Source organism: Remersonia thermophila, chromosome 6 (genome assembly GCF_042764415.1).
Source record: "Remersonia thermophila strain ATCC 22073 chromosome 6, whole genome shotgun sequence".
Classification (NCBI taxonomy): Eukaryota; Fungi; Ascomycota; class Sordariomycetes; order Sordariales; family Chaetomiaceae; genus Remersonia; species Remersonia thermophila.
Genome location: NC_092222.1, coordinates 2725822 through 2740210, shown reverse-complemented (window position 1 = coordinate 2740210; position 14389 = coordinate 2725822). Strand labels below are relative to the sequence as shown.

Below are 14389 nucleotides of genomic sequence, written 5' to 3'. Positions count from 1 at the left end.
ACGGAGAACAAACACAACAAAGAGAACGACAGGCTTGTTGACGGAACCACGGACTACAGACCTCCAACATCCCCACCGGCCGCCCCCATCCGGCGACGATCAAAGCATGGTGTAACCGCCATCCACAGGCACGTACGTCCCCGTCATGAACCTCGACATGTCGCTCGAGAAAAACACAATGGCGCCCGCGACGTCGTCCGGGACCGCGTTCCTCCGCATGGGGCACAGGCCGGCGACCGTCATCTTGCGCTGCTCCGGCATGGGCAGCGCCGCCTCGGTGTCGGTCAAGCCCGGCGCCACCGCGTTGACGCGGATCCCGTACGGCCCCAGCTCGGCCGCCACGGAGCGCACGAAGCCGTCCACCATGGCCTTGGCCGTGCGCTGCGCCAGGAACCCCTCGCCCAGCGCCGTCCGCGACAGCGTGCTGCTCACGGCGACGAGGGTGCCGGGGGCGCCGCGCCGCACCATGTCCCGCGCCGCCGCCTGGCACGGCAGGAACAGCGCCCGCAGCTCGTCGGCCACCTTGCGCTCGAGGTCGCCCAGCTCGTAGGCCAGGAAGGACCGGTGCCGAAAGTGCACGTGCGCGTTGGCCACGAGGCCGTCGACGCGCCCGAACCGCGCCACGACGGCCTCCACCATGCCCGCCACCGCCTCGGGCGACGTCACGTCGGCCTGGTACGTCTCGGCCGCGCCGCCCCCGCCACGATCGCCGCCCGGAGCGCCCGCGCCTGCGAGACGCTGTCGCGGTAGTTGATGGCCACGGCGGCGCCGTGCGAGGCCAGCGCCAGCGCCGCCGACGCGCCGATGCCCCGGCTGCCGCCCGTCACGAGTATCACCTTGCCCTGGAGGAGCGTCGAGACGCGGGCGAACGGGATGGGGTCCGCCTCGGGCTCGAGGTCGGCGTCGGCTTCGGCGTCGGCTTCGGCGTCGGCTTCGGCGTCGATCGGAGGCGGCCGGTCCTTCTTCTCGTCCTCGTCGCGCCCGCCGCGGTCCTCGTGCCCGCGAGAAGAGAACTCGACAGCCGGCATCTTCTCCCGCTCCGCCTCGCCGTTCCTTTCCGCCGTCCATGTGCTTTTGTCGTCTTGGTCTTCCTCCCGCCGTCTCTTCCTCGCCCCGCTCCCCCTCCGCCCCGCCTCCACGACCCTCGCAAGCTCGTCCAGCCGCGGCGCGTCAAACAGCGCCGACAGGCCCAGCTCGACGCGGAACGCGTCCTTGACGCGCGACAGCACGCGCATCGCCGACAGCGAGTGGCCGCCAATCTCGAAAAAGTGCGACCGCCGCCCGATCGACGACGCCGGCAGGCCGTCGCCCACGACGGCGGCCCAGATCTCGGCAAGCGCGCGCTCCGTCGCCGTCCGCGGGGGCTCGTACGGGTCGCCCGTCTGCTGAAGGGAGCCGTGCGGCGGCGGGGAGCCAGGCTCGGCCGGAGCCCCCCGGGCGTGGCGGTCGTCCCCGGGGACGTCTTCGGGGGCGTCTGCGGCGTCCGCGGCGGCAGAGGCGGAGACGGAGACGGAGACGTCCGGGCCGGCCCGCCCCAGCGCGCGCCGGTTCAGCTTGCCGTTGGGCAGCCGCGGCATGGCGTCGAGCAGCACGAACGCGTCGGGGACCATGTACGCGGGCAGCCGGGCGGCCAGGAACGCGCGAACCTCAGCCGCGGTCCCGCCGCCGCCGCGACCGTCGCGGCGTTTCGCCGTCGTCGTCGACGTGTAAAACGCCACGAGGCGATCGCCCTGCCCGACGACGGCGCCCTCGCGCACGGCGGGGGCCTCGCTCAGGACGCGCTCGACCTGGCGCGCGTCGATGCGGTACCCGCGCACCTTGACCTGCAGGTCCCAGCGGCCGAGGTAGTCGAGGTGGCGGCGGCCGTCCGCGAGGAGGACGCGGACGACGTCGCCCGTGTTGAAGAGGCGGCGGCTCGGCTGCGCCTCGGGGCGGCCGAACGGGTTGGGGCGGAACCGCTCGGCCGTGAGGGCGTCGCGGCGGTGGTAGCCCTCGGGCAGGCTCGTCGACGAGACGTGCAGCTCCCCGGGGACACCGTCGGGCACGAGGCGGCCGCGGCGGTCGAGCACGTACAGGCGTGTGTTGGCGACGGGTGCGCCGAGGGGCACAAAGTCGGCCCCGGCCGCGTCGAAGGCGGCCGTGTCGTAGTAGCACACGTCGTTGAGCTCGGTGCAGCCGTAGTTGTTGAAGAGGCGGGCGGCGGGCAAGAGGTCGCGGAAGGCGAGCACGACCGACGCCGGCAGCGGCTCGCCGGCCGTCGTGCAAAAGCGGAGCGCGGGCAGCCGCCGGCCCGCGGCGCGCAGGTGGTCGAGGACGGCCGCGAGGTGGGCCGGGAGCAGGCTGAGCCGGGTGACGCGGTGGGCGGCGAGGGCGTCGACGAGGCGCGCCGCGTCGCGCACCGTGGCGTCGTCGAGCACCACCTGCGCGCAGCCGTTGACGAGGCCGGCAAACAGCTCCTTGACGCCGGCCGCGAACACGGCCGTCGTCTTCTGCCCCACCACCTCGCCCGCCTGGAACGGCATCAGCCGCTCCATGTGCGCCAGCCAGGTGGCGAGCTGCCGGTGCGGCACGCGGACGCCCTTGGGCTTGCCCGTCGAGCCGGACGTGTACATGACGTAGGCGAGGGCGTCGTGCGTCAGGCGGGCCGACGGCGCATCGTCCTCCGGGGCGTCGCTGGCGTCGTCGCATTCGGAGATGAGCAGGCGCCGCACGTCGCGCCCGAGGCCCAGCGCCGCCTCGTGCTCGGCGGCGCACACAATGGCGGTCGGCTCGGCGTCGTCGAGGATCATCCGCGAGTACGCCGGCGGATACGCCGGGTCCACGGGGACGTAGGCGGCGCCGACGCGCCAGACGCCGAGCAGCGCGGCGAGGAGCTCGAAGCCGCGCGGAAGGCAGACGGCGACGAGGTCGCCGGGCCCGGCCCGCCTCGCCGCGAGCCGGCGCGCCACGCCGCGGGACCGTCGGGCGAGGTCGGAGAAGGTCCACGCCCCTCGGGCGTCCCAGCAGGCCACGGCCTCCGGGGCCGTGGCGACCCGCTCGTCGAACCGCTCGAGGAAGGACGCGGGCGGCAGCGGCTCGACGACGGGGGCGGCGCGCTCGCTCCTCGCCAGCATCGCCGCCGTCTCGGCGTCGGTCAGCAGCGGCAGGTCCGCCACGCGGCCGGCCGGATTCTCCATCATGCCCTCGAGCACCCGCTCGTGGTGGCCGAGCAGGCGCTCGATCAGCGCCCGGTCGTACAGGTCCGCCGCGTACACCACCTCCACCTCGAGCTCGTCCCCCGCGCCCGAGTACGACAGCTCCATCTCGCACCGCGCGGGGACGTGCTCGCGGGCGAGCAAGGCGCGGACGTCGGCGTCCTCGGGGCCCGGGCCGGGGTAGGCGTCGAAGCGCGTGCCGTCGGGCAGCGTCGCGCCGAGGCCGGACTCGGGGAAGTTTTGGTGGCGCATGACGACGGGGACGAGCGGGTGGCCCCCCTCGCGGCGGACCCCGCGGGCCGCGTCCTGGAGGATGCGCTCGAACGGCGCCGGGCGCTCAAACGCCGCGAGCACGCGGGAGCGCACGTCGCGCAGCAGGTCGGCGACTGCCAAACCGCCGCCGTCGCTGCCGTCGTCATCGTCGTCGACGCGCAGCCGCAGCGGGAGGATGTTGACAAAGAAACCGATGAGCGGCTCGAGCGCGACGTCCGGGCGGTTCGACGTGGTCGTGCCGATGCACAGGTCGCGCTTGTCGCCGGCGTGGCGGCTCAGCGCCACGGCGAGCCCCGCCAGCAGGCACATGAAGGTGGTGCAGCCGTGCTCGCGCGCCAGGCGGACCAGCCGCCGCGAGAAGTCGGCCGGGTACCGACGGGTCAGGGTGCCGCTGCGCGAGCCGGTCCGGCCGCCGCCGCCGCTCGTTGCCGGGGCCGCCGCGCGGGGGCGCAAGGTCGGCAGCTCCAGGCTGTCCTCGTACCCGCGGAGCGTCTCGCGCCAGTAGGCCAGGTGGTCGGTCAGGTCGGCGGCCCTCTGGGCGGCGGCGAAGTCGCGGTACTGCAGCGGCAGCGGCGGGAGGGCGGGCTCCTGGCCCTGGCTGAGCGCGGCGTAGGCGCGCTGGAGCTCGCCGCGGAGGATGCACCGCATGGACCACCCGTCGGCGGCGATGTGGTGGATGTTGAGGAGAACCAGGTGGCGGGGCGGCTGTGGTTGTGGTTCTTGTTGCTTTGGCGGGTCGTCATCTGGCAGGCGGAGGAGCTTGGCGATGGCGATGGGTCCGCGGCGCAGGTCGAAGCGATGCTCGACAAACCGGTCGATGTGCCGGAGCAGTTCGGCGCGGCTGGCCACGGGGATGACGGGCAGGACCATGGGCTCCGGCGGCGCGACGTACTGCAGCGGCTCGCCGTCGGTGGCGGCGGATTCGCGGTACACGGTGCGCAGGACCTCGTGGCGGGCCATCACCGTGCTGATGCTCTGCCTGAGCGCCGCCGTGTTGAGCGGGCCCGAGATCAAGAGCAGCATCGGCAGGTTGTAGCTGGTGTCGTCCGGGTTGCGCTCCTGGTGGAACCAGAGGCGCGTTTGGAAGTAGGACAGCGGGCTGCCCTCGCCGGCGACAGGGGCCAGCTGCGCCGGAGGGACGTACTCACCCATGATGGGGCTTGGGGCTCCTTGCGTTGATGGGTGAGTTGAGTGAAGAAGTGTGTAGCTGCCTTGTTGGTGTTGAGAGGGCAGACGTGGAGATGCAGGATGCGATGAAGATATACGCCCACACAGGCACCGGGCGCCTTCATATTGGAATCAATCATCCGTTACAGATGCTCCAAACAGACTACCGCTTTCCTGTATCTCCAGGGCACAGGTGTGCTTGCGTGCGTGCGTACGTGCGTGCGGCCTTTTCCTCAGGTCGGTCATGATGGCTCACAAGGCTCAGGCATGCTCTTGGCGGAGGAAACCGACCCTGTTTCTGCCCCCAAGCTGCATTCAATAGCTCCCTGCGAGCTAACGTTAGGTCCTCGGACACGATGAGAGAGGGTCCGGCACCGACGGATATCATGTACATCGCTTACATTGCCCTACCTTGGCCTCTTTCGAGCTCGAGGGGGGCGTCAGCTGCGCGCCGGGCAGGTTGCGCGCGTCCCGCATCTCGGGATCTTCTGCAGGGAGGGGGGGAACCATGGGCTGCGAACCCCGGATGGCGGCTGAGCGTCAGCCTCCCGGCTTACCCTAATGTTACCTCTGAGCCCGCAGCCGTGCCACTGAGCCTGCTGACAGATTCAAGCATGAGGTGGCCGGCTTGCTGCTGCACGGCCTTTTTGGCTCCAGGGGGACAGAGGTTTCGGAAACAAGACGCCGGGGCGGAATTCGGGACCGAAGCAAGGCCTCTCCGGAAAGGGTTCCTTTGGTGGTTCATATTCGCGGTGCCAAAGATGGAGGCCATCAAGGCATGCCGACGCGAGACTTGGACTCGGTGATGGTGTGTGTATGTCAAGGGGGCTGCATCTTGACTGAACTTGAGCCACTCTTTGGCGTGAAGATCCAATGCCGTGCCGTGCCGTGCCGGCAATGGGATGGCCCACCGGCTGCTGCGATTCTCAGATGGGTGCTCGCTTGTGAAGCTCTAGTGTCGGTTTCTTCAAGTCTTGAATGTTGCGTATTTCAGCTTGCCAACCTGCCGCTGATGAGAATGTCAGTGTCCAACGCACACCTTCAATCACATATTCTCGCACACCATAAGGACCTGGGGGATGCTACCTCATCATCATCGTCATCATCATCAAAAAATTGGAACTCCAAAAACACCAAGATGCATTATGCCGTCCTATACCAAAAAAACGAGATGTGCTACACTGTATCATCATCATCAACAACAATACCCAGAATCATGAACGCTCCTCGCCCCGCCCCCCTCCCTTTCCCCCCAAAAAGACCGCCGGAGTCACATCCTCCCTTGACCCAGTGGCTTTTATTTCCATGTTTGAGTTTCTTTTGTTTTTTCCTTTTTTTTTACCAGGGCTTAACCTTTTGCATGCTGCCCTCCTCCTGCAGCGCCTTGTGCAGGTCAAACGAGTTGAAGAGCAGGTGGGGCTCGTGGCCCATGCCCTTCTTGAGGCACTCGTACTCGGCCTTTTCAAAGTAGGCCTTGAGGATGGGCTTGTAGACGTCGTGGGCGCACTTGTCGATGATGACGCGGGCCCTCTCGCGGGGGCTCAGGCCGCGGACGTCGGCCAGGCCGTTCTCGGTGACGATGACGTCCAGGTCGTGTTCCGTCTGGTCGACGTGGGTGCACATGGGCACGATGCAGCTGACGCCGTGGGGGTCCGTCTTGGAGGGGCGCGTCGACGGGGTGTGCATGATGGACAGCTTGGCGCTCCGCAAAAAGTCGGCCGAGCCGCCGAGGCCGTTGAGCATGCGGCTGCCCATGACGCAGGTCGAGTTGGCGTGGGCGTAGATGTCCACCTCGACGGGGGTGTTCATGCCGATGACGCCCAGGCGGCGGATGATCTCGGGCGAGTTGGAGACGGCCTGGGAGCGCAGGAGCAGCTTGTTGTGGTACGACTCCCAGTTGCGGTAGAAGCGCTCGAAGCCCGTCGGGGAGAAGCGGATCGAGGTGGCGGTGGCGAAGTCGAGGCGGCCCGAGTCGAAGAGGTCGAGGAAGGTGTCCTGGATGACCTCGGTCCAGACCGTCAGGTTGCGAAAGTTGGAGTTGTCGAGGCCGCCGATGACGGCGTTGGCGATGTTGCCGATGCCCGACTGGAGGGGCAGCAGGTTGGCGGGCAGGCGGCCGTGGCGGACCTCGTGCTCAAAGAACTCGATCAGGTGGCCGGCGATCCTCTCCGAGTTCTCGTCGGCGGGGCTGTTGGGGAGGGTCTGGTCCTGGTAGTCGGACTCGATGACGCCCACCACCTTTTCCGGGTCGATGGGGATCGAGTTGGTGCCGATGCGGTCCTCGACGTTGGTGACGAGGTAGGGCGGGCGGCGCGGAGGCAGGGCCGTCATGGTGATGTCGTGCAGGCCGTCGAAGCTGGGCAGGGCCGTGTTGATCTCGATGATGATCTTGTCGGCGAGCTGCAGCAGCTCGGGGGTGGCGCCGACCGAGGCGCCGGGGACGATGCTGCCGTCCTCCTTGATCTCGGTGGCCTCGACGACCACCACGTCGAGCTTGTTGGAGGGCCTGTCCTTGGTGTAGAAGCCCTACGATGCAGCAACAGCATGGCAAGCGGTCAGCAAGAGACACGTCGGCCTCGACGCCAAAAAAATAAAAAGAAAAGGGGAGGGGGTTGCTCACGTAGACCAGGTCCACGGGGAACATGGACAGGTGCTTGTCAAAGAAGTTGATGCGGCCCTCGTTGATGCCCTTGGCGATGTTCTTGCCGACCTGGTGGGGCGAGCGGCGCTCGATCATGTCGAGGGCGGCCCAGCGGTTCTCGGTCTCTGCGCCCGACGAGGCGCCGACGAACAGCGAGTACCTGAGCTTGCCCTGGAGATTGTTTTTCTCGACGTGGTCGGCGAGGAAGGTGGGAATCTTTTTGGGATAGCCCACGCCCGTGAAGCCGGACCAGCCGATGTAGGCGCCGTTGGGGAAGTGCTGGAGCATGTCCTCGGGGTGGCACAGCTTCTTGAGCAGCGAGGGGCGCTTGATGCGCGCCTTGAGCGCGGCTGACGCGAGCTGCGACATGGTGAGGGTGAGGGTGAGGGTGAGGGTGAGGGAGAAGGGGTGATGGGAGCGAAGGTCTCCGAGGTCTCCGAGGTCCCCAAGGTCTCAGCAAGAAGAGAGAGCGGCGTCAAAGAGTAGGAGGACGAAAAAAAAAAGATGGCACAAGAGGGAGGGCCGCCGGGGGAATGGACTCGAGGCACAAAACTACCAACAAGAACAACAACAACAGCAACAACACCGGAGAGGGAGGGAGAGGAGAGTTGGAGAAGGAGGAAAAAAAGACTGAAGAAAGCAAAAAAGAGAGAGAGAAAAGAGGAGGAAAAAGAAATTCCCTCGAGGCAAAACCCCACAAAATATCCATCCCCCCGGACCCGGCAGGAGCAAGACGGGATCCCGACGACATGCAAAGCATGGCAAGCATGCAAGGTCAAGGTCCCGCCCTCCACCGCTCCTCCTCCCCGCCTCTCTCCCCCGCCAACCGCCAACTCGGCCCAAACCCTCAAACCCTCAAATGAATGGGCTCCGAAAAGAAGACAGTCTGGCCAGTCTGGCCAGTCCAATGTTGCTTTCCATGGGGGGGGGGGGGCTGCCCGGCCGGCATCACGGATTCACGGATCTTTCGGCCCCAGCCCGTTTCGCCGCTCCTCACCGCCGTGAAATGTGTACTATACGTAGGTAGTATGGAATTGCCGTGTCTGTACTGGATCCAGCTCGGGTTCCCCATGTCATGTCAGCTGTTTTCCCACATACCACAGTAGAATGCTCCCAGGAATCCTCGGGTTTCCCCACCGCGCATCCACCCACCTCTCTCCGTCCATTGCCCCAAGAAACCAAGAAGCGAAGGGTCAAGCTCCCCTTTCAGGCGATGCAGAAGATGCAGGTGATGCAGGGCCATCCGGATCTTGCCCCCCCTCCCTGATCACCTTTTTTTCTTCTTCTTGTCCATCAACAACGTGTTGTGCCTCCATGATCACGGTCTGAACTTGTAGTACCTAGTAGCATGGGCCCGGCCGGTGATGTCATTCCACGCGTTACCGGCCACGGCCCCGGCCACGGCCCGGCCAATCAGCGCCCGAGAATCCCGGCGCCGGGACCCGCAGCTCCAGGGGGGACGCCGACGCCACCCAATTCGGAAGCTCCGTTCAACCGCGACTCGCGGTTGTGGCTCGGCTATGGCCGACTCGGCACCTTCAACACGTCTTCCTTTCGTCCTCTTTGCGACGGCGAAACACGTCCCCGGGCGGGGTATCTCCTACAACACGTTGAGCGTTGAAGATCCATGGAGCGCCCGTTTCCGGGAATTTAGCCGTCCTTGACGAGACGTGTCGTGTTGAGCGAGAGGAGGGGGGCTGAGCAGCGAAATGCGTCGGCGCCGAGAGTTTGGAGCGGCGGTCCCAGCTGCGGACCAGCGGCGGACCAGCGGCGGACCAGCGGCGGCCCAGCGGCAGGCCCAGCGGCAGGCCGGCGCTGCGGCACGAAGCTAACGATGCCCCTCCCGTCCTCGTCCCCACGAACAAAACTGTTTGTTTCCGGTGCGCGAGAATGCGGGGCCGCTCGCTCCGTCTGGATGTCGGAAGGTTCGCAACAAAGCATCTTCCTTACACGGACGAGGAACGCCGGTCGAGCTTCCCCGGACCCTCCGCATCCCGGCCGGCCCCTTAGGCTTCTTCTTGGCCCGGGCGAACCCCGTGGGGGGGAAGACTCGGGGGATCGGAACCCTGCCGGCCGCGACCAGGGGTTACTATAGGCTTCGCCGCACCCTGCCCGCTACATGACCCGCGGAGGGCCTCCCACGCGCATTTCTTTGATGGGGGGAGAAGGTTAGCGTCCGCCTTGCCAAGCCGGCGCGTGCCGAGCGCACTCCACGCCGCTACGCTACGAACTAGGGTGGCGTTCCTCCATCGCCCAGCTGGCCTGGCGCTTGCGGTCCGACGATATGCTATAATACCTTTTATGCCCATGTTTAGCGTGGTGGCAATGTTGAAGCATCCCGCGAACGACCTGGTGGAGCAGCCGTGGTCGTTAGCTCGTGTCGGACGCGGGACGCCCCGGCATCTATTATATCTGCATCGAGAACCGGGCCAGCCTTCTGGTTCCAACCCGTCGCCTTCCCCGAGGTCGCTGCTGGAGGGAACCAAACCAGCGAGCCATCTAGTGAGTGCACTACGGCGGCGGTCAACGGGCGGAACGCGTCGGCCCGGTGGCGCGGCTGAGAAACAGAGTGTTCCGGGGCCATTCGCGGCTAGAACTCGCGCACGAGGCGGTCGCTGCACCTCGAGTTTCACACGCCGAGCGCCGCCCGTTCGCGTCCCTCCGGACACGCAACAAACGTGGTCGTGTCTCACGGCGCCGGAATGTACGCGGTACGTCGTGTGCATTCCATGTCTCGGCCGCACACCCCTCCGGAAACGATGCCTACTACCCAGCCTCTCGCATTCCCCAGCAGGCCGAGCCGTACGTCTCGCGAGCCAGCGTGTCGGGACATGGCCGTCACCGGCCGGGCATGCATCCGCATGGTGGCAAGCAGACGCCGTGCTTGTGCGGCAGCAACTCGAGGAGGCGCGAACCCGACATCCAGGACATCCAGCGGTATGCACGACTCGCCGCATCCGCGTGAACCCATGACGGGAACCATGACGAGAACCATGACGAGAACCATGGTTGGGTCGGGGCGGGGGGGGGGGGGTGGATGCGAGACGCACCGGATCCCTTTGCCCCTTTAATATGCGACTGTGCAAGCTCGTACCTGGCTTGGACCGCTTCGAGACGTGGAATCCGAGTTGCAGAAGATCCGCAAAAAGCAATGCGAGCCAGGGGATGTTTTCTACTATACGCTTCAACCCATGACCTTTCTGCAGAGCTGAAGGCTTGTTTGAGCTTCATCAGCGATCGGTTGCAGGGAAGCTCGAGCTGTTGGCTGTCGGCCGCTCTGCTGCTGCTGCTGCTGTTGCTGTTGGCCAGGAAACGTTACATGAGCGGGAGGCTATTAGCATTTGGGAGCATTTGGGAGCATTTGGGGGGGGCGGGAGATGGAGCCCTCCAAGACGCCAACTCCTTCCCAAATCGAAGCTCCCAGCACCCGCCCAGCCAATCAGCGAGCGTAGCAGCCCGTCGACGGTTGCCCTGCCGCGAGAAGGCGACCAATCCCAGAGCTTCCAGCCCGAGTCGGGCCGTCCGGACCCACCGTGGGCGGCGAGATCCCGAGTCCCGCAGGTCGATCGTCAGCGTCTGGTCCGGGCCCAAAACGTGCAATCTGGGGTAAGATTTCTCCGCCGCGCCTCTTCCCGTCCGAAAGGCTGAAGAACAGACGGGATCTTGGACGCTCTAATCGTTACTACCACCTGTAGTACACAGTAGTACCCAAAAAAACATTGCTGCGTTCAGAATCTCCCTCCCATGACCACCAACCAATCCGCAGTGCGAAGCTGCATCCTGCTTTCAGTCACTCATCCATGGCCCCGAGACTCCCTTTTTTTTTTTTTCCTTTCCTCTCGGCCAACTGCATGCGGCACGCTCACCTCCTCCTCCTTCTCCTCCCACTGGACCATGGTCGGTCCCCCCCCCCCCCCCCCCCTGTGGTACAGCACACCACTTAGACATTGAATGTTTCACTCGTGTGCGCTGCCCTGGGCTGTTCGCAGGACGATCCCCAAGCCCAACCACACGAACCATTTTCCGCTTCCGATGCAGCGATCAACAGGAGCTGTCGCTGTTTCGCCGTGTCGCTGTCCCCGTGTGAATGCAAAGCTTAGCGCACATACACACTCACACACACTGACACACACATATACACAAAGTACTACTGTGCACATTGCCCCCCTCCTCTCCTCCTCCTCTCCTCCTCGTCCTCCCTTCTCCTCACCTCACCTTCCATACCCAAGCCCTCAACGCCGCCCCCCTCCCAACACGAACAAATCCATACAAATTGCCACCTTTGCCCCCCGTCTCACTCCCGCAGCGTTGCATCCGCTGGGCTCCCCGAGCGGCACGGTAGCTTCCAACACTCCTCGACACAGCCAATCCCCAGCCCTCACCCATCTATCTGCCTGTGATCTTGACTGGTCGCATGCCTCCAGGCCGCCCTGGTCAACCAACCTCCAACCTACCTCCGACCCGCTTCGGCATTCTTCATATCTGCCGTTGACCGCCGCCTTGCTGCCGCCTCTCCTCCGCCCTCCGCTCTCCGCTCTGCTCTCCTGATCTTGCTGCTCTTGCTGCTCTGCTTCTTCCTATCCATTGGGTCCTCCACCCCCCCTCCCCCTCCCCAAGGTGGCAAGGTGAAAAGGCCTGGTCATCGTCGTCGGTCACGCCTTGCTGGCCAGCAGCTCGCCATTCCGCTGAGCCCCTTGACTCCGCGAGACGACACTCCCAAAGAATAAAAAAATGGCCGACGAAAAGAACGACGGCCCTGCCGCCGAGGTGACCGTGACACAGGCCGCCCCGACCGGGCCGGTCCGGCGCCCGCCCGGATGGATCTACAAGGGCGTCCGCATCGGCAGCAAGGAGATCTGGTACGCCTCACCCATCGTCCAGCTGATCATGGTGGCCCTGGTATGCTTCCTCTGCCCCGGCATGTACAACGCCCTGAGCGGGCTCGGCGGCGGCGGCCAGGTCGACGCGACGGCGCAAAACGACGCCAGCACGGCCCTCTACTCGACCTTTGCCGTCGTGGGCTTCTTCTCGGGCACCCTCGCCAACATGCTCGGCGTGCGCGTCACCCTCGCCTTCGGCGCCCTCGGCTACTGCATCTACGCCGCCAGCTTCCTCAGCTACAACCACAACCAGAACCACGGCTTCGTCGTCTTTGCGGGCGCCTTCCTGGGCGTCTGCGCCGGCCTGCTGTGGACGGCCCAGGGCACCATCATGATGAGCTACCCGCCCGAGGACCGCAAGGGCCGCTACATTTCCTACTTTTGGATCATCTTCAACCTCGGCGCCGTCATCGGCTCCCTCGTGCCGCTCGCCCAAAACATCAACGCCACCGAAGCCGTCAACGTCAACGACGGCACCTACATCGGCTTCATCGTGCTCATGCTCGCCGGCGCCGTCCTCGCCCTCGCCCTGTGCAACGCCGACCGCATCCGCCGCCACGACGGCAGCAAGGTCGTGCTCATGAAGAACCCCAGCTGGAAGACCGAGTTCCGGGGCCTCTTGGAGACCATCACCTCGGCCCCCTGGGTCATCCTGCTCTTCCCCATGTTCTTCGCCTCCAACGTCTTTTACACGTACCAGATGAACGACTTCAACGGCGCCCACTTCAACACGCGCACAAAGACCCTCAACAACCTCATGTACTGGATCAGCCAGATCCTCGGCGCCATCGCCTTTGGCTACGCCCTCGACTACCCGCGCGTCCGCCGCTCCCTGCGCGCCAAGGCCAGCTTCGTCGTGCTCTTCGCCCTGACCTTTGCCATCTGGGGCGGCGGCTGGGCCTGGCAGCGCCAGCAGGCGCCCCGCGAGGTCGTCGAAGACGAGGCCCTCGGCTACCGCCGCTACGACTGGACCGACGGCGGCGAAAAGTACATTGCTCCGCTGTTCCTGTACATGCTGTACGGCTTTTACGACGCCGCCTGGCAGACGTGCATCTACTGGTATGTTTTTTTTTTTTTTTGGTTCTTTTTTTTTTTTTGTTTCTTTCTTTTTCGGAGAGGGGGGCTTCCGGCGGTGATGGGATTGCGAAAGGATTCGCCTCGACGCTAACCACGAAACAAAACACGCTCCGCGCCAAAAACAAAAGGTACATGGGCGCCCTCAGCAACTCGGGCCGCAAGGCCGCCAACCTGACGGGCTTTTACAAGGGCATCCAGTCGGCCGGCGCCGCCGTCTTTTGGCGCCTCGACGGCCTCAAGACCCCCTTCAACGCCATGTTTGGCGCCACCGTACGTTTGCTCATCCCCCCCCCCCCCCCCCCCCAGGACCGCCTCCCACGGCGGGCAGCCAACGCGAACGGACCGGCTGACACGGGCCCGTGCGGGCTCCGAACGCAGTGGGGGCTCGTCGCCGGCGCCCTCGTCGTCGCCGCCCCCGTCATCTTCCTCCGCATCAAAGACACCGTCACCCTCGAGGAGGACCTCAAGTTCAGCGACGAGACGGTCGAGGACGTGGCGCCCGCCAAGGACGTGACGGTGATCAAGCAGGGCGAGGTTTGAAGCCGAAGGAGTCGGGAAAAAAAAAAGAAGAAATCATGTCCCCCGGGAGGGGAAGGGAAACAGGTTCAGTTTTGCTATGGCTTTTTTTTAGGCATTGGATACGTACCTAATTTAATAATTACGCGGAATCTCTCGATTCGGGCGTGCGCGTCAGGGGGAAGCCTACGTATGTACGGTATGGTATGTTCATGTCGTAAAGGACACAGCTACCCAGGTAGCATCGCTGCGCTTCCAACGTCTTGTGGTTTGTGATTACGAAGCCTAGGGAAGATACTATTGTACCTATCTCCCTACCTAGCCTAGGTAGCGACCCAAGAAGCAAGGCCGGTAAATGGCTTTCGGGGTAGAGAGACGCTTTTCGGACCGTATAGTTACAAAGCACTTCCCAGGCCGTACACGTGGCATTTCTCACGAATATCCATTTCGCTGGGTTGTATGGGTGGAAGATGGGTTGCACAATGGCAGATTTCAGGGATCTCGCCGTTGTCTTGATCGATCGACGGCTGTCAGCGCAAGTGCGATTGCAAGGGTTAGGGATGTGTATGGGAAATGTCACAAGAAACGGTCCATCAAGTGGCTTGTATACGCAGTACGGCCCGAACAGTGTCTCCATGCTG

At 64.9% G+C, this 14389-nt stretch overlaps 3 protein-coding genes across 3 annotated transcripts; 1 reads left to right on the top strand and 2 right to left on the bottom strand.

The window, feature by feature from the left end:
• Positions 1-99: 99 nt before the first annotated feature.
• VTJ83DRAFT_6924 (uncharacterized protein) lies at positions 100-4619 on the bottom strand (the record flags this gene model as incomplete). Its single annotated transcript, XM_071013689.1, has 2 exons — positions 100-672; positions 738-4619. 2 exons carry the CDS (start codon positions 4617-4619, stop codon positions 100-102), a joined length of 4455 nt encoding a protein of 1484 aa, XP_070864551.1.
• Positions 4620-5972: 1353 nt separating this feature from the next.
• On the bottom strand, positions 5973-7644 carry VTJ83DRAFT_6923 (uncharacterized protein; the record flags this gene model as incomplete). The annotated part of the gene is made up of 2 exons (XM_071013688.1): positions 5973-7160; positions 7255-7644. 2 exons carry the CDS (start codon positions 7642-7644, stop codon positions 5973-5975), a joined length of 1578 nt encoding a protein of 525 aa, XP_070864550.1.
• Positions 7645-12006: 4362 nt separating this feature from the next.
• VTJ83DRAFT_6922 (uncharacterized protein) lies at positions 12007-13772 on the top strand (the record flags this gene model as incomplete). The annotated part of the gene is made up of 3 exons (XM_071013687.1): positions 12007-13214; positions 13361-13502; positions 13611-13772. 3 exons carry the CDS (start codon positions 12007-12009, stop codon positions 13770-13772), a joined length of 1512 nt encoding a protein of 503 aa, XP_070864549.1.
• Between the last annotated feature and the right edge of the window lie 617 nt (positions 13773-14389).